Raw genomic sequence first — 18732 nt, 5'->3', positions numbered from 1 at the left:
GAGCTTTACTGTTGTTCTCAAGTTCGTCTCGGCTGTAGTAGAGGAGACTTAATGAATGAATTCAGTTTAAATATTAATTTAAAAAAACCTTTCCAGTCGTACCTCCACATTTTACATTTTACATTACATAAAATGTAATGTAAATGTAAATATTAATTTAAAAAAACCTTTCCAGTCGTACCTCCACACTAACCAAAACACTCAATCTGTAAAAGAAAGATACGTGCATGAAAGTGATGAGGTTCTAAAATTTTCTAATATTGCGCTCACTATTAAAAGTAAAAAAGTATTGGGGTGTACCAGTACTAGGGTGTGTCATGGTATGGGGTGTGTCAGTACCAGTACCAGGGTGTGTCATGGAATGGGGTGTGTCAGTACAAGTACCAGGGTGTGTCATGGTACGGGGGTGTGTCAGTACCAGGGTGTGTCATGGTATGGGGTGTGTCAGTACCAGTACCAGGGTGTGTCATGGAATGGGGTGTGTCAGTACAAGTACCAGGGTGTGTCATGGTATGGGGTGTGTCAGTACCAGTACCAGGGTGTGTCATGGTATGGGGTATGTCAGTACCAGTACCAGGGTGTGTCATGGTATGGGGTGTGTCAGTACCAGTACCAGGGTGTGTCATGGAATGGGGTGTGTCAGTACAAGTACCAGGGTGTGTCATGGTACGGGGGTGTGTCAGTACCAGGGTGTGTCATGGTATGGGGTGTGTCAGTACCAGTACCAGGGTGTGTCATGGAATGGGGTGTGTCAGTACAAGTACCAGGGTGTGTCATGGTATGGGGTGTGTCAGTACCAGTACCAGGGTGTGTCATGGTATGGGGTATGTCAGTACCAGTACCAGGGTGTGTCATGGTATGGGGTGTGTCAGTACCAGTACCAGGGTGTGTCATGGTATGGGGTGTGTCAGTACCAGTACCAGGGTGTGTCATGGTATGGGGTGTGTCAGTACCAGTACCAGGGTGTGTCATGGTATGGGGTGTGTCAGTACAAGTACCAGGGTGTGTCATGGAATGGGGGTGTGTCAGTACCAGTACCAGGGTGTGTCATGGTATGGGGTGTGTCAGTAACAGTACCAGGGTGTGTCATGGTATGGGGGTGTGTCAGTACCAGGGTGTATCATGGTATGGGGGTGTGTCAGTACCAGGGTGTATCATGGTATGGGGGTGTGTCAGTACCAGGGTGTGTCATGGTATGGGGGTGTGTCAGTACCAGGGAGTGTCATGGTATGGGGTGTGTCAGCACCAGTACCAGGGTGTGTCATGGTATGAGGTGTGTCAGTACCAGGGTGTGTCACACACACACTTATACCTAGGGTACCCCATTATCCCCAGGACATGGGGAGAACATGCAAACTTCACCCGGGAATCGAAACCAGTCGTACCTCCACACAAACCAAAACACTCAATCTGTAAAAGAAAGATACGTGCATGAAAGTGATGAGGTTCTAAAATTTTCTAATGTTGCGCTCACTATTAAAAGTTAAAAGTATTGGGGTGTACCAGTACTAGGGTGTGTCATGGTATGGGGTGTGTCAGTACCAGTACCAGGGTGTGTCATGGAATGGGGTGTGTCAGTACAAGTACCAGGGTGTGTCATGGTATGGGGTGTGTCAGTACCAGGGTGTGTCATGGTATGGGGTATGTCAGTACCAGGGTGTGTCATGGTATGGGGTGTGTCAGTACCAGTACCAGGGTGTGTCATGGTATGGGGTGTGTCAGTACCAGTACCAGGGTGTGTCATGGTATGGGGTGTGTCAGTACAAGTACAAGGGTGTGTAATGGTATGGGGGTGTGTCAGTACCAGTACCAGGGTGTGTCATGGTATGGGGTGTGTCAGTACCAGTACCAGGGTGTGTCATGGTATGGGGGTGTGTCAGTAACAGTACCAGGGTGTGTCATGGTATGAGGGTGTGTCAGTACCAGTACCAGGGTGTGTCATGGTATGGGGTGTGTCAGTACCAGTACCAGGGTGTGTCATGGTATGGGGGTGTGTCAGTACCAGTACCAGGGTGTGTCATGGTATGGGGGTTTGTCAGTAACAGTACCAGGGTGTGTCATGGTATGGGGTGTGTCAGTACCAGTACCAGGGTGTGTCATGGTATGGGGGTGTGTCAGTACCAGGGTGTATCATGGTATGGGGGTGTGTCAGTACCAGGGTGTGTCATGGTATGGGGGTGTGCCAGTCCCAGGGTGTGTCATGGTATGGTGGTGTGTCAATACGAGGGTGTGTCATGGTATGGGGGTGTGTCAATACGAGGGTGTGTCATGGTATGGGGGTGTGTCAGTACCAGGGTGTATCATGGTATGGGGGTGTGTCAGTTCCAGGGTGTGTTATGGAATGGGGGTGTGTCAGTACCAGGGTGTGTCATGGTATGGGGGTGTGTCAATACGAGGGTGTGTCATGGTATGGGTGTGTGTCAGTACCAGTACCAGGGTGTGTCATCGTATGGGGGTGTGTCAGTACCAGGGTGTGTCATGGTATGGGGGTGTGTCAATACGAGGGTGTGTCATGGTATGGGGGTGTCAGTACCAGTACCAGGGGGTGTCATGGTATGAGGTGTGTCAGTACCAGGGTGTGTCACACACACACTTATACCTAGGGTACCCCATTATCCCCAGAACATGGGGAGAACATGCAAACTTCACCCGGTAATCGAACCCAGGACCCTCCAGAAGCCGTCCCACAGTGGAAATCAAGTCAGTATATGTGCAGTCACATGAATCCAGTCATGCCCATATATGGTAAAGGTAAATTCACTCTGCTCCCTCGGAACGCTGTGACATCACAATGTGGACCTGTGCTCTTCAGCAGCAGCATTTAGATTCTCTCCTCATTTACGATGGCTGCTTCTCTGAGACAGAGGTTTCTGCGTGTGCTGTGTTGCGGGGTGCCTCCCCGGGCATCCTCCGGGGGCGACCCGGGTCACGGGGGTGGCACAGGGGCCCAGGAAGCACTCCTGATGGAGGGGTTTCTGTTTAAGAGGACCAGGAGTGTGTTTAAAACCTGGAACAGGTCTGTACACTGATGCTTATGTATCTATTAGGAATTCTATATATATATAAGGAATAATTATCAATATTATGTATACACAATGTTATATATATACAGTGTATCACGAAAGTGAGTACACCCCTCACATTTCTGCAAATATTTCATTATATCTTTTCATGGGACAACACTATAGACATGAAACTTGGATATAACTTGGAGTAGTCAGTGTACAGCTTGTATAGCAGTGTAGATTTACTGTCTTCTGAAAATAACTCAACACACAGCCATTAATGTCTAAATAGCTGGCAACATAAGTGAGTACACCCCACAGTGAACATGTCCAAATTGTGCCCAAATGTGTCGTTGTCCCTCCCTGGTGTCATGTGTCAAGGTCCCAGGTGTAAATGGGGAGCAGGGCTGTTAAATTTGGTGTTTTGGGTACAATTCTCTCATACTGGCCACTGGATATTCAACATGGCACCTCATGGCAAAGAACTCTCTGAGGATGTGAGAAATAGAATTGTTGCTCTCCACAAAGATGGCCTGGGCTATAAGAAGATTGCTAACACCCTGAAACTGAGCTACAGCATGGTGGCCAAGGTCATACAGCGGTTTTCCAGGACAGGTTCCACTCGGAACAGGCTTCGCCAGGGTCGACCAAAGAAGTTGAGTCCACGTGTTCGGCGTCATATCCAGAGGTTGGCTTTAAAAAATAGACACATGAGTGCTGCCAGCATTGCTGCAGAGGTTGAAGACGTGGGAGGTCAGCCTGTCAGTGCTCAGACCATACGCCGCACACTGCATCAACTCGGTCTGCATGGTCGTCATCCCAGAAGGAAGCTGACGCACAAGAAAGCCAGCAAACAGTTTGCTGAAGACAAGCAGTCCAAGAACATGGATTACTGGAATGCCCTGTGGTCTGACGAGACCAAGATAAACTTGTTTGGCTCAGATGGTGTCCAGCATGTGTGGCGGCGCCCTGGTGAGAAGTACCAAGACAACTGTATCTTACCTACAGTCTAGCATGGTGGTGGTAGCATCATGGTCTTGGGCTGCATGAGTGTTGCTGGCACTGGGGAGCTGCAGTTCATTGAGGGAAACATGAATTCCAACATGTACTGTGACATTCTGAAACAGAGCATGATCCCCTTCCTTCAAAAACAGGGCCTCATGGCAGTTTTCCAACAGGATAACGACCCCAAACACAACCTCCAAGATGACAACTGCCTTGCTGAGGAAGCTGAAGGTAAAGGTGATGGACTAAACCCAATTGAGCACCTGTGGCGCATCCTCAAGTATAAGGTGGAGGAGTTTAAGGTGTCTAACATCCACTAGCTCCGTGATGTCATCACGGAGGAGTGGAAGAGGATTCCAGTAGCAACCTGTGCAGCTCTGGTGAATTCCATGCCCAGGAGGGTTAAGGCAGTGATAATAATGGTGGTCACACAAAATATTGACACTTTGGGCACAATTTGGACATGTTCACTGTGGGGTGTACTCACTTATGTTGCCAGCCATTTAGACATTAATGGCTGTGTGTTGAGTTATTTTCAGAAGACAGTAAATCTACACTGCTATACAAGTTGTACACTGACTACTCTAAGTTATATCCAAGTTTCATGTCTATAGTGTTGCCCCATGAAAAGATATAATGAAATATTTGCAGAAATGTGAGGGGTGTACTCACTTTCGTGATACACTGTATATACACTCAATATTATATATATATATATGATGTGTTTGATCTCTGCAGGCGGTGGTTCATCATACAAAACGATCAGCTTCTCTACAAGAAGAGGTTTAAGGTAGGTCACATGACTTTACATGATCTAAATCAGCTCTCTCCTGGACTCTGTGAAATACCCATAATGCACCGCAGTCTTACGCCCCTCATAATTGAGGTGCATCACAGCAGAGGTCGACTTCTGTGCCGGGATGCGCCCCTAATCGCCCCCGTCGTGTTTAAGTCTGGGATGATTTCACCGGCGTTTATATCATCGACTGTATAAATAAGAAGGTTTTATGTTCTATTCCCCCAGCGTGACTTCACGGTGCTGGCGGAAGACCTGCAGCTCTGTTCGGTCCAGAGCTGCAAGGACGCCGGGCGACGCTTCTGCTTCCGGGTGGTCACGCCCACAAGGTAAGTCCAGATCTATAATCATCAGAGATAGACAGACAGACAGACAGACAGATGATCAATAGACAGACAGACATGGTCAATAGACAGATAGATAGGCAGACGGACAGATAGACAGACAGATAGATGATCAGTAGACAGACACACATATTAGACAAATAGATAGTCAGACAGACAGATAGAAAGACAGACAGGCAGATAGATAGATGATCAATAGACAGACAATAGATAGATAGACAAGATTATTGATAGACAGACAGATAGATGATCAATAGACAGATAGACAGATGATCACGAAGCAGACAGACATGCTAGATAGACATATGGATAGACAAACAAATATTAGACAGACAAATGGATAGCCAGACAGAAAGATAGATGATCAATAGACAGACATACAGATTATCAATAAACAGACAGACAGATGCTAGATAGACAGATAGACAAGAAGACAGATTATAGATGAATAGATAATCAATAGACAGACAATTGATAGACAGGATGATTGAAAGAAAAATAGATAGACAGACTGCAAGATAGATGATCAATAGACATACAGACAGATGATCAATAAGCAGACAGACAGATAGATGCTAGATAGACAGATAGACAAAAAGATAGATTATAGATAAATAGATAACTGATAGACAGACAGATAGATGATCAATAGACAGATCAATAGACATACTATTTATTTATGTGTCTATCCATCTGTCTGTCTGAATGTCTGTCTATCTATCTGTTTATCTATCTACTCAATCTGTCTATCTGTCTGCATCCTATATAATCTGTATCAATCACCGTGTGTGTACAGGAGCTGTACGTTCCAGGCCGACTGTGAGGCAGGTAGACGGGCGTGGATCAGCGCCATTCAGAACCTGACTGAGAGAGAAGAAGGAACAGTCGAGAGCGAGGTGAATTATCATCACCACTATACTCCGGGAGGGGAGGGGTTTGGTTCTCGTCTCTGTAACACCAGTTTAATGTGTCTGAATCAGAAGGGGTATGAGGACGATTTGAAATCAGGCTCCAGTGAGACGTTATTGGACAGGGAGATTCAGTTGGAGGACTCACAGGAACCGCGGGCGTCTTCTGAAGCTCCAGGTAACCTTAACACCACCACATTCGAGTCCCACACTATTGAACTCTAGTGACTATATATTTAACCCTTGGGGTTCGTAGGTGGGATCAGTTCTAGAGAAATCGTCTGTGATGCTCCCAATAACAAGGGTGAGTACGCCGAACCTTTACTTGGACCCTTATTTTTGGTCCACATGACACATGAAGCATCATTGGTGATACTTGGGTTAAAGATGCTGAAGAAGAACCCACTGAAGGAGACCCCGGTAAAGGAGAAACTGATAAAGGAGAAACCACTAAAGGAGAACCCACTGAAGGAGACCCCGCTAAAGAAGAAACTGCTAAAGGAGAACCCACTGAAGGAGACCCCGCTAAAGAAGAAACTGCTAAAGGAGAACCCACTGAAGGAGAACCCGCTAAAGAAGAAACTGCTAAAGGAGAACCCACGGAAGGAGACCCCGCTAAAGAAGAAACTGCTAAAGGACAACCCGCTGAAGGAGAACCCACTGAAAGAGAACCCGGTGAAGGAGAAACCGCTAAAGGAGAAACCGCCGATGGAGGACGTGAAGAGGAGAAGACGACCGACACGAACCCGGACAGCTTTGAGAGCCGATACACCGTCGGAGAGCTGCTGGGAAAGGGAGGCTGCGGTTCGGTCTACGAAGGCGTCCGTAAGGTGGACGGGAACCAGGTGAGTGTCAGTTTGTTGTGTTGATCCTCCCCTGGGTCCTCCTATGGCTCCAGATACCTGTGATGACCTTCCAGGACCTTATAGGTTCACGGAGACTTCCGAGTAACACCCTGGCCCCCTAAATTCCCTTTGTTCCCAATCTATGGATCCTCCCCAGGATCCTCCCTACAACCTACCGGGACATTATTGAGACAAACCCGGGATGCACACTAAGAAGGTCTGAGTCCCTGGTGATACCGGATACCACAGGATGCCTTCGGATGTCTCGTGGAGTCCACGTGTCGGCGGTCCGAGTTACTCCTGAAGAAGGTCTTGTTTTGTGATCTGGCTTCCCAGACTTGAACCCTGTGGAGCGCCTCGAGCAAGTGCAGTCAGCACGGCTCCAGACACCCGTGGAGACCTACCAGGACCTTATCAAGTCTCTCCCAACCCTTGTATTAAAAATCTACTAATGATCATTTACTTGTGTGTTTAGGTTGCCATCAAATACGTGGTGAAGGATGAGCACCTCAGATTTACCAGGATTGTAAGTGACTTTACCTTTCAGATGAAGTAAATACCGTATAGACTGGATACACATTAAATCATTTGACCTTGTCTCTTCTACCATCAGCCCGGCGAGACAGAGTTGCTCCCCGTCGAGGTGGCCCTGATGCGCATGGTGTCCAGGCCACCCATCAGCCCGTACGTGCTGAAGCTCCTGGAGTGGTTCGACACGCCCGAGCGCTGCGTCCTGATTCTGGAGCGCCCCGTCCCCTGCGTAGACCTCTACCAGCTGATGCTCGAGAAGGGCAGGCTGAGGATGCCATTCGCCCAGCACGTCATGCGGCGGGTTGTCCTGGCGGTGCTCCACTGCCGCGACCGCGGGGTCCTGCACAGGGACATTAAGCTCCAGAACATCCTTCTGAACACAGAGACGCTGGAGGTGAAGCTGATAGACTTCGGATGCGGCGACCTGTTGAAGGATACTCCGTACTACACGTATTCAGGTAACTGTGCACCAACTTTGGGTACTTTGGTTTGGACTTTGGGTACGAGTTTGTCTTCTTTGTTCATGTAGGCACGTGGGTATACTCGCCACCCGAGTGGATAACCAAGAAGAAGTACTATGGCTGCCCTGCGACAGTCTGGAGTCTGGGCGTACTGCTGTTTTTCTTGGTTTGTGGACGCCTGCCATTTCGGTCTAAGAAGGAGATCACCAAAGGGCATCTAGTGTTCAAACCTGGTGTGTCTCATGGTAAGGAAATATATACATTAAGACCTGCACATACGCTGACGAGGCATAACATTATGACCACTGACAGGTGAAGTGACTCAAGGAGTGAATCGTGATGGATAGATGACTGGGTCAGAGCATCTCCAAATCTGCAGCTCTTGTGGGGTGGTCCAGGGAGGGTAGAGTGGTAAACCAGTGACAGGGTCATGGGCAGCCAAGGCTCGCTGATGCATCTGTGGCCCCCGATCCGGCAGAAGAGCTCCTGTAGCTCAAAGGTAGCAGCAGACCAGTCAGGATGCCCATGGTGACCCCTGTCCACATCGCTCACCTGGGGGAACACATGGCACCAGGATGCACTATGGGAAGAAGTTCTGCCAACATTCTGCTGGGAAACTTTGGGTTGGGTCACTCTGACACGTAGTTCCTACCTAAGCATTTGAGGACCACATCCACCCTTCCATGGATTCTCCAGATCTCGATTCAACCGAGCATCCGTGAGATGTGCTGGACAAACAAGTCCATGGAGGCCACATTATCAGGAAGGTGGTCATAATGTTATGCCTGATCAGTGTATCTTCTTCAGATCTAAACACCGTATAATTTGAATCTGCATTGTCGCACTCGCCAGCCTGCTGCCATCTGATCGAACAATGCCTCAAGAAGAAGCCCAGCAAGCGCCTCACCCTCGGGCAGATCCTCCTGCACGGGTGGTTCCATGAGTAGCCTGAAGACTAGGTCCAGACGGTGTAGATCTTTACACTCGTACTGGCGGCTGCAAAAAAGAGGGTAACATGACAGAAAAACACGTATCAAATAATTCAAGCGATGTACGAATGATTTAATAACGTCTTGGGCGTTTCTCTCCTAGGATCTGCGAGTCTTCCAGCGAAGGTACGACTGGCTGATACAGATGCTGGAGAATCGGACTAATCGGATGTGGGCCGAAGTGGAGCTGACACAGATCGGGGTGAGTTTGACTCAGTCTGAACCTGGCACTATATTTACTACTATATGTGTCGACTGCCGGATGCCACCCATGCGGTTACCCATAGCGACTACGCCATCAGTCAGAACCACATTCCTACCATTCTAATAGACAATCTACTTTTCTTCTACTCACAGATCCAACATGTCAACTTTATGGACATCGTCTTTGAGCTGGTGCTGCTTCTGGGAAGAGCGATGCATCAAATTATTTCAGTAAGAGAGTCTGTGCTCTATAGAGTCTAGAATTAATCTGTTCTGCACTACAAGTGTAGTCAAACACACCCATGTGGCTTTTCTTACATTGTTTAGTTGACGCAGTACCGGAGATGAAGGCTCTTTCTGGACCGGCTGATTGCTCTCATCTATTCGTGTGTTACGCCCAGAAGGACTGAACGGCAGTACACGGAGCGTTATTTATTCCATCTTCAGGTGCGTGTTCTTTACACCACAAATGATCTCGAAAAAAACTGTCTGCTAGTAATCTGTTATTTATTCTTTTTCTCTCTCTCAGACTGAGATGCTGAGCTTCCTGGATGAAATCTTCACTCTGGACGAGTCTTTGTACGCAAAACCTGAAGCCCTGGCTGCTGCACTGGAGACGCTTTTATGGCGGAGCCTCCGACGGTTTCATGAAAGGCTGGAAACAGAGGATATCTAAAGGCCAACCCTGATTAGAACCTTTATTTAACTGTCAGGGATGCAGGTCTGGTGGTTGACGTGTTTTTCATGTGTGTTCACAGTTTGTATACCTGTGGAGGTGCGTCAGGACCCAAGACATGGGAGACGTGTGAAGATACCACCGATGTGGAAGCGTGTATTGGATTTCTGATAGACAACGCCCGTATGACTTTGTGGACCAGATCCAGATGTGTAAAAAGCTGATGTTCTGTAAAAATTTAATAAAAAAAGAAGGAACTGTGATTCATTCATTCTCTGGTGTCTTTATTCTCTAAAAGAAAAGATTTCCAATTATTTCACTGATTGCTATAAAAAGTTGGGACAGAGGCAGAATAAGAGTGGAAGGTTTATAGAAGATTGAAGTTACAGTTGCTTTCCATGCTGCTCTTTATTTTGAGGGAATCTGAGTTGTGAGATGTGGGAACAAACTGGGAACTGGAATGTGGACACAATACAGAGGAAGTAAAGGTGTCCAGATATTTGAGGAAAAGAGGCTCTACATGGCAAAGGAACCAATTTACTGCTCCTATTTTATACTTACACTTACCCCAGTTCTAGTAATTGAGAGTTAAGGGCCTCACTCAGGGACCCAACGGAGACAATCCACCAATGGTGTGGCTTGAACCTGCAACCTTTTGATTGCTAGCCCAGTACCTTAACCACTAATACCAAGTTCACACTACACGACTGTGTTCAGATCTCTGTTCAGTTAACACTACACAGTGGACAGTGAGTGTAGAAACAAGGAGGTGGTTTTATTGTTATGAATGATCAGTGTAGTCTATTTAGTTCTACAATTACTGACTGTAGTCCACCTGGTCAATGGTCACATTGAAAAACAAAGCAAGTATTATTTAGGTGGTGGATCATTCTCAGCACTGCAGTGACACTGACATGGTGTGTTAGTGTGGAACAATTTACAATAGTGTGAAAGAATAAAGAAAATGAAGTAATTAAAAGTGAGTGAGGTAAAACTGTAATCAGGTAGTATAGAGAAGTCTGTACGGTTTACCTCAGCTGCCTCAGGACACGTCTCAATTTGTTCATGCTTTGAGTTATTTCTCCTGCTAAAAAATTTAAATTGAATTAAAGTTTAGTGTAGAATTATGTACAAAGATCTACAGAAAATAGCTGAGCTGGCTGGTTAGCTCAGATGGTTAGAGCGTGGCGCTAATAACGCCAAGGTCATGGGTTCGATCCCTGTATGGGCCACACCCACTTTTGGACTTAAACTTACAAACAAGTGAACCTTCTCTAACTAGCAGGTCCTATTGACCTGAGCTTAAAACGTTGTCTCTGACAAGTGTGAGATCTTTTTAATGCCCCGATCATTCAGGTCAGAAACATGCCACTATTTCAATTAGCCAAACTTAACTGCCCTGCTGTAAAAGTTAGCAAGTCATGTGACCTGTGTGTACCGTCCAGTGAGAGTGCAGTGCACGTGTCTCTGTGGCGCAATCGGTTAGCGCATTCAGCTGTTAAACGAAAGGTTGGTGGTTCGAGCCCACCCAGGGACGAGTGCCTTTTATTGCACAACCTGCCTGTTGATGAAACGGATATGAGACACAACAATGTGTAGCTCCACAGAATAGTGGAAATAAGTAACTGAAAAACATCCAGTAAACAACAGTCCTACAAGCACAAACATCCACCTGATAAGTCACTGGAGACCAGCTGTCCAAAGTGGAAAAACGTCCTTTTGGTTTCCGTAGATGTTAAATGAAGATACTCGCCCAACATGGGGCTCGAACCCACGACCCTGAGATTAAGAGTCTCATGCTCTACCGTCTGAGCTAGCCAGGCTTAAGCAGCAGGTCAGAACAGACAGCTCATCGATCAGACCATCAGAGAGATGTAGGTTTAATTCACTAACATCACGACCAGATTAAGAACTAATTCACAGTTTACAAACAAACACAATTCAGAATAAGTAACAGAAACAGACACAGACGTACTGTTGCTGTATTGTATTATATTATAGTGTTAAATTGTAGCGTATTTTATTGAGATTATGCTTTAATGCTGTATTTTCTTACATGTATTTAATCCAGCACAATGGTTAAACTGCACAACCCAACAAGTTAAAATAACCCATCATGTGTTCTGTCCAATATTTACACAGTGCTGGTTGCCAAATAACACATTTTCACCTGCATTTTGCCTTTTCTTTCCTGTATACCAAAAACCATTGCAAGTAAACGCCATTGCAGGTCTACAACATGTTACAAAAACACTTGGGACACTTTATTTTTGCTTTCTTTATCTTGCCGGTGTCACATTGTATTGAAACTAAAATAAATAAATAAAAACTTTACAGTTTCAAAAAATAACAACAAACACAACAACAAACAATTCAATAATAATGTCACAAATCTGTACCCAAGCAACAAGCTGTAATTTATCTAGCACCACTAGATGGGAACGATCTCTGTACAACATTTAGAACTTCAATTTAAAAGTCAGTTCAGTGTGTTTTACTGTAGTAAGAATAGCTCCACATGTTTTGTACGTAGTGTTTATGGTATTTAAGCTGGATGGATAGATGGAAGTTAACATGTAATCTAAGGTGACTCTTGAGTTTATTCGCTGCTGTTGGCTTATAAAGTTTTACTGAACAAACTGGCTCGTATTTTGGCACTGATATACCTTCCTGAATGGTGATCTGCTTGGTCGACAGAACTAGCACAAGTAATCGTGGTCTACACCCCACAAGCGCTGTGCTGTACTTGCGCATGTGCTATGTGATAACGATATTTTTGGCAAAACACTGAAAAATATTTTATTTATTTAGAGAAAACACTATTGCAAAAAAATAATGTTCAGGTTTTATTTAGAATTAATGTAAGTTAACACATCGTAAAAAACGTAGGAAGTATGTAAGAATTACACACACTTTTCTTTATTTTATCTTTCCAGTAAAAATAATGTAACATAATGTAATGGCGAAGTCAGACAATTTCCATGGGGTGGCCAGACTGAGACCATTGCTCACACAGGGGTCTCACAGAAACTGATACCTTTTTTTATGTGGTCACTCATTTATTTACCTATACAGACAGTGAGTGCCATGTAGAATTACATCAAGAAGACCCGCATACTAATGATAAGCTTTTTTTTCTCTTTTTTCCCTGACAAATAAAAAAATATATAGCAACCTTAACATTATGAGAAAGAATTTCAAAGATATTCCTTTGCAATACTTTATCATGTGGCTGCCAACTTGTGTGTAATGATGACACTCAGTTGAACCCCAGAACATGCCAGTGTGAATACATGGAAAAATAATTTTCTTTCAACAATATGATACAGACTGACCAACACTATTAAGCCAAATCAGCATTAAAAATTGACTTTACTTTTAATAACCTTCTTCAATGCTGGAGCTTTTTAAAACTGAATATTTTCTTTTAAACAGAAGTGTTATTTAACTGCTATTAAATTGTTTGGCGGATAACCGCCCAACCTGGCAACACTAGAACGCGCAGAGCCCGGTGGGCCTTTACTCGTAGCGCGCCACAATTACTACTACGTACAGTAGTAGTAATAGTACTAAGTAATAGTAGTACTACAGGGGTTGGACAAAATAACTGAAACACCTGTCATTTTAGTGTGGGAGGTTTCATGGCTAAATTGGACCAGTCTGGTGGCCAATCTTCATTAATTGCACATTGCACCAGTAAGAGCAGAGTGTGAAGGTTCAATTAGCAGGGTAAGAGCACAGTTTTGCTCAAAATATTGCAATGCACACAACATTATGGGTGACATACCAGAGTTCAAAAGAGGACAAATTGTTGGTGCACGTCTTGCTGGCGCATCTGTGACCAAGACAGCAAGTCTTTGTGATGTATCAAGAGCCACGGTATCCAGGGTAATGTCAGCATACCACCAAGAAGGACAAACCACATCCAACAGGATTAACTGTGGACGCAAGAGGAAGCTGTCTGAAAGGGATGTTCGGGTGCTAACCCGGATTCTATCCAAAAAACATAAAACCACGGCTGCCCAAATCACGGCAGAATTAAATGTGCACCTCAACTCTCCTGTTTCCACCAGAACTGTCCGTCGGGAGCTCCACAGGGTCAATATACACGGCCGGGCTGCTATAGCCAAACCTTTGGTCACTCGTGCCAATGCCAAACGTCAGTTTCAATGGTGCAAGGAGCGCAAATCTTGGGCTGTGGACAATGTGAAACATGTATTGTTCTCTGATGAGTCCACCTTTACTGTTTTCCCCACATCCGGGAGAGTTACGGTGTGGAGAAGCCCCAAAGAAGCGTACCACCCAGACTGTTGCATGCCCAGAGTGAAGCATGGGGGTGGATCAGTGATGGTTTGGGCTGCCATATCATGGCATTCCCTTGGCCCAATACTTGTGCTAGATGGGCGCGTCACTGCCAAGGACTACCGAACCATTCTGGAGGACCATGTGCATCCAATGGCGGTGCCGTGTATCAGGATGACAATGCACCAATACACACAGCAAGACTGGTGAAAGATTGGTTTGATGAACATGAAAGTGAAGTTGAACATCTCCCATGGCCTGCACAGTCACCAGATCTAAATATTATTGAGCCACTTTGGGGTGTTTTGGAGAAGCGAGTCAGGAAACGTTTTCCTCCACCAGCATCACGTAGTGACCTGGCCACTATCCTGCAAGAAGAATGGCTTAAAATCCCTCTGACCACTGTGCAGGACTTGTATATGTCATTTCCAAGACGAATTGACGCTGTATTGGCCGCAAAAGGAGGCCCTACACCATACTAATAAATTATTGTGGTCTAAAACCAGGTGTTTCAGTTATTTTGTCCAACCCCTGTACATCTGTGTTGGTGGTGGACATTAATGTTAAGAGTATTCCTGCACTGTTTGGTGGAGGTGCGCTGTTGAATTGCGTGCAGAAATACTTTCGCAAAGAAGTTGCCGGCAAAGCGGTGATTGGGGTTTGGGTTGCCAAAGATTAATTTATGGTGGACTTGGAGTTTTTGGAACGAGCTCCTCCACCGCAGAGCCGCGTTCCGCCATACTTGTTACTGTACCCAAATGATCAACGTAACGAACGTACGGCATTTGCGTAGCTGTGTGACGTCATTACGTAAAGTATGCAGAATATTACATTTATTACGATATGGTATTTTTTGTATCGTTTTAAAAATTATACCGGTATTATCGTGAACGATACGATATAGCACACCCCTATCACTCACTATATTTTATATTTTTATATTTTAGCTTGTTTGGTACAATCTGATAAGTCACACTTGTGTCTAAGTGCTGATTAATAAGCAAAGCAGCTTCAACACTGTGAGCATCATTTCTGTAAAATGTGAATGCGCTGGTGTTTTTTGAGATTACTCAGTTGATTAACCCCTTGGCCGTCCAGCCTATTTTTGTACATTTTCCGTCTGAAGGGCATACCCACATTTTAATGCTGTTTATTCACAAAGTACATATGATATTAGGGAATGTATGGTTTAATGTGACTGAAAACCCCATAAAGTATCAGAAGAAACTGCTAAAGGTCATAATGATATTTTACCATGTTGCAATGATGATAAAAACTTTACATTTTTTTGTTTTAGTCCAAAGTTTTAGTGAGTATAAGTATGAATATAGGTCTGGTATAACATTGCCAACACATCATGTCTGTGGCCAAAGTTGTTTACTACCACCGTACCAAATTTTTTTGATGATCACCCATACTGATCTGGAGTTATACAAGTTGGAGTAACAACAGTCCATATCGGCCTCTCCAAATGTGCCCAAAACCTCTCCAAAACCTTCCAATAGGGAAAAACAAGCTATATTGCAAAAATAAATGATCTGTATTTTATGGTGACAACATAATTAATTTAGGTTCAGATCTACATACCTTAGTGAAAATAATAATTGCATGACCCTGACATATCCTCTCCAAATGTCCTTTTAGCCTCTCCAAATGTTATTTTAGCTTTTCTACATGCTTTTTTTTTTTTAGCCTTTTTACACTAGAAACAACCTCTGAATTCAATATAATGAATTGTATTTAGGTACCTATGTTACAAACGTTTTATAAACATGTTTTCCAAAAATAAAACACAACAATTGAATGATTAGCAAAACAAATTTTTTTGAAAAATACAATCAACTCAAAACTATTTACAATGTCTATTTACATTTTTTGGTACAAATATTTACAGGTTTTTGTGGTGCCCCATATTGTGCCATTTGTAAAAACAGTTTCTTTTGGCCACAACGCACAATGGCACATCGCACTTTGTGCAGTACACTGGTGTCTTCACAGGGTTGCCAGACCTTTTGCACATGGCCCATTTTCGCCTGCCAGCTGAACTGTCATCGCTGTAAAATGCTGGCAGGCATTGTTTTGTTTCACCTGAGGGTCCTGCAGCAGACTCATCCTGGGTGGTGTCCCCTGAAAAGGCCACAAGCTCCGACATCAGTTTCTCTCTAAAGAGTTTCTGAGTTAGAGCCTCTTGTGCATTTGTTTTTGATATTTGCTGATGTAAAATAAAACTATTTACAATCCCAATGTCAATGAAATGGTAAAATAATGTCTCGTACCACTTGACTGTCTTGTGTAAGGCATTGTGATATGAAATCAAGGTGTCCGACAAATCAACTCCACCCATGTGCCTGTTGTAATCCTTGACCGCTGCAGGAACTGGAACATTCACTTTATTCCAAACCCCCTCCTGATTTTTTACTCTCCTCATCACTGTGTCACCATCATATGCCTTGTGCATTGTGGAGCACACCACCACCTCCCTTGTGTCCATCCACTTTACAAAAAGAAGTTGTCCACGTCTGTGCCAGCGGATGGTTCCTCTCTTTGCCTGCCTGGTGAGATCATTGATTTTTGTTCTTGGATACCCCTTCCGGTTGGTACGGATGGTACCACAAGCAAGAGTCTCCTTCTTCAGGAGATCCAAATAGAGCATGGGGCTTGTGTAAAAATGGTCAGTGTAGAGGTGGTACCCCTTGCCAAGAAGGGCAAAATCCATGAGGGACATGAAAGAGTCATAGCTCAGTCCCTGGCCTGAGCAAACTGATTGCTTGCCTTCATAAATAAAAAAATTCCAAGTGTAACCTGTGGTTGAATCAGCCAGAACAAACATTTTGTAGCAACATTTTGTTGGCTTTGCCTTCATGTATTGTTTCAGGCCAGTTCTTGCTTTAGAGATGCAGATTAGAAGATTCTTGCTTTCAATCGAAATGTCCTTGTCCGGCTGAAAATATGTCCGGCATGCTGTCAGCAACTCTGTATACAGTGGCTTCAATTTGAAAAGTTTGTCATATGTTGAGGTTCCCTTTCTCCTTGTGTTATCTTTGTCCTCTTTTGGGTCACACAGGTGCAGGTTACTAGAGATTGCCAAAAATCTTTTGCCTGTCATCACTTTTGCGGTGTAATGAAGGCGGTAATATTCCTTTCCAGACCAGTAGTCTGCAACAGATTTTAGTTTCACAATCCCCATGTATATTACCAATGCAATAAATTTGTAGAATTCTCTAACACTGAGAGGAATCCATTTGTAAGATGGATTTGCAGCTGCTCTGATCTCAGCATACTTATTGGTGTTATCTACAATAGTCTTCACCACAGACATACTGAAAAACAGCTGAAGCAACTGCAGTGGGGAATATACAGTGTTCGATAGAAGCTGTAGCCCTGGAGGTCGCTTTGGCAAAAATTTTGGAATGCTGGGTGCCTCATCAACATCAGTGATGTCATGCCAAACATCATCTTCATCTTCGGTTGTAGAAACACTGCCTGGCCTTTTTGTTTGTGCAGGAACTCGGTGAGAACGTCCTCTTGATTGTCTCTTTGCACGTGTTGCTGATGACCTGGTCTTCTGTATTGTTGGGAGGTGGGTGGATGAAGTACTTGGCACCACTTCGACAGACGTCACAGTACTTTCTGGATCTGCGTGATTGGTTCTTGATGTGGATTCAGGGTGGGGTGGGGAAGAATGCCTCTTTCTCTTAGTCTGAGCAGCTGGCACCCAGTCATCACCTGAATCCTCAGAATTGCTATTATAAAACACAAAAAGAAAAATACAACATAAGTTTTTGTAATAAATGCACAGCTGTAACAAAATTATATATAATAAACTTGGAAACAACAGTATAGTCTTTTAAAAGTTATAAAAGTTGGAAAACAATAATTTGATCTTGGCATTTTTACCTTACTACTAAAATAAACTTTTCAATGCAACAACACAAATGTAAATTTGGTATAAAAAATAAAAAATGTACTTACAAGTCAAGAACAGCATCTTCTCCATGAAGAAAAGCGTCTTCTTCAAACGAATCGTAGTCACTTTCTTCTGATACCTGCAATTCTTCTTCTTCTTCCAGTCGTTCCAATTCAGAAACTACTTCTGCACTTTTAAAACTCTTCTCACACTGTGAGCACTGATCCGGTTTCTCTCCAGTGTGAATGCGCTGGTGTTTTTTGAGTTCACCCTGTATATTAAAACTCTTTCCACACTGTGAACACTGATACGGTTTCTCTCCAGTGTGAATGCGCTGGTGTTTTTTGAGATCACCCTGTATATTAAAACTCTTTCCACACTGTGAGCACTGATACGGTTTCTCTCCAGTGTGAATGTGCTGGTGTTTTTTCAGATTACCCTGTGTATTAAAACTCTTCCCACATTGTGAGCACTGATACGGTTTCTCTCCTGTGTGAATGCGCTGGTGTATCTTGAGAGCACTCAGGCACCTGAAGTTCTTCCCACACTGTGAGCACTGATTTGGTTTCTTTCCAGTGTGAATGCGCTGGTGTTTTTTTAGATAACTCTGTGTATTTAAACTCTTTCCACGTTGTGAGCACCGATATGTTTTTTTTCCTGTGTGAATGTGCTGGTGTATTTTGAGAGCACCCTGGGTACTGAAGCTCTTCCCACACTGTGAGCACTGATATGGTTTCTTTCCTGTGTGAATGCGCTGGT

General features: G+C 44.4%; 3 protein-coding genes across 3 annotated transcripts; 2 read left to right on the top strand and 1 right to left on the bottom strand.

Annotated features, from left to right (window-relative positions):
* The first annotated feature begins 6164 nt into the window (after positions 1-6164).
* LOC134326170 (uncharacterized) lies at positions 6165-7226 on the top strand. The gene is made up of 4 exons (XM_063008368.1): positions 6165-6236; positions 6315-6362; positions 6446-6903; positions 7061-7226. Exons 2-4 carry the CDS (start codon positions 6345-6347, stop codon positions 7224-7226), a joined length of 642 nt encoding a protein of 213 aa, XP_062864438.1. The 5' UTR covers positions 6165-6236; positions 6315-6344.
* A 138-nt stretch (positions 7227-7364) lies between these two features.
* Positions 7365-10020, top strand: LOC134326944 (serine/threonine-protein kinase pim-3-like). The gene is made up of 8 exons (XM_063009034.1): positions 7365-7429; positions 7517-7892; positions 7964-8140; positions 8748-8905; positions 8988-9086; positions 9242-9319; positions 9416-9535; positions 9618-10020. Exons 2-4 carry the CDS (start codon positions 7556-7558, stop codon positions 8840-8842), a joined length of 609 nt encoding a protein of 202 aa, XP_062865104.1. The 5' UTR covers positions 7365-7429; positions 7517-7555; the 3' UTR covers positions 8843-8905; positions 8988-9086; positions 9242-9319; positions 9416-9535; positions 9618-10020.
* Positions 10021-15910: 5890 nt separating this feature from the next.
* LOC134326941 (piggyBac transposable element-derived protein 4-like) lies at positions 15911-18260 on the bottom strand. The gene is made up of 2 exons (XM_063009033.1): positions 18039-18260; positions 15911-17809 (listed from the first exon to the last, which is right to left on the bottom strand). The coding sequence occupies exon 2, from the start codon at positions 17383-17385 to the stop codon at positions 15955-15957; it is 1431 nt and encodes a 476-aa protein (XP_062865103.1). The 5' UTR covers positions 17386-17809; positions 18039-18260; the 3' UTR covers positions 15911-15954.
* Positions 18261-18732: the final 472 nt, after the last annotated feature.

Source organism: Trichomycterus rosablanca, chromosome 14, assembly GCF_030014385.1.
Source record: "Trichomycterus rosablanca isolate fTriRos1 chromosome 14, fTriRos1.hap1, whole genome shotgun sequence".
Lineage (NCBI taxonomy): Eukaryota > Metazoa > Chordata > Actinopteri > Siluriformes > Trichomycteridae > Trichomycterus > Trichomycterus rosablanca.
The sequence above is the reverse complement of the archived record's forward strand: the minus strand, read 5'-3'. Positions and strand labels throughout refer to the sequence as shown.

Coding starts and splice junctions, on each gene's coding strand:
- LOC134326944 (XM_063009034.1), top strand. CDS start 7,556: ATGCGCATGGTGTCCAGGCCACCCATCAGCCCGTACGTGCTGAAGCTC. Junction 7,893..7,963: donor TCCGTACTACACGTATTCAG/GTAACTGTGCAC, acceptor TTGTTCATGTAG/GCACGTGGGTATACTCGCCA. Junction 8,141..8,747: donor CAAACCTGGTGTGTCTCATG/GTAAGGAAATAT, acceptor CGCACTCGCCAG/CCTGCTGCCATCTGATCGAA.
- LOC134326941 (XM_063009033.1), bottom strand. CDS start 17,385: ATGTCTGTGGTGAAGACTATTGTAGATAACACCAATAAGTATGCTGAG.
- LOC134326170 (XM_063008368.1), top strand. Junction 6,904..7,060: donor GTAAGGTGGACGGGAACCAG/GTGAGTGTCAGT, acceptor GATCCTCCCCAG/GATCCTCCCTACAACCTACC.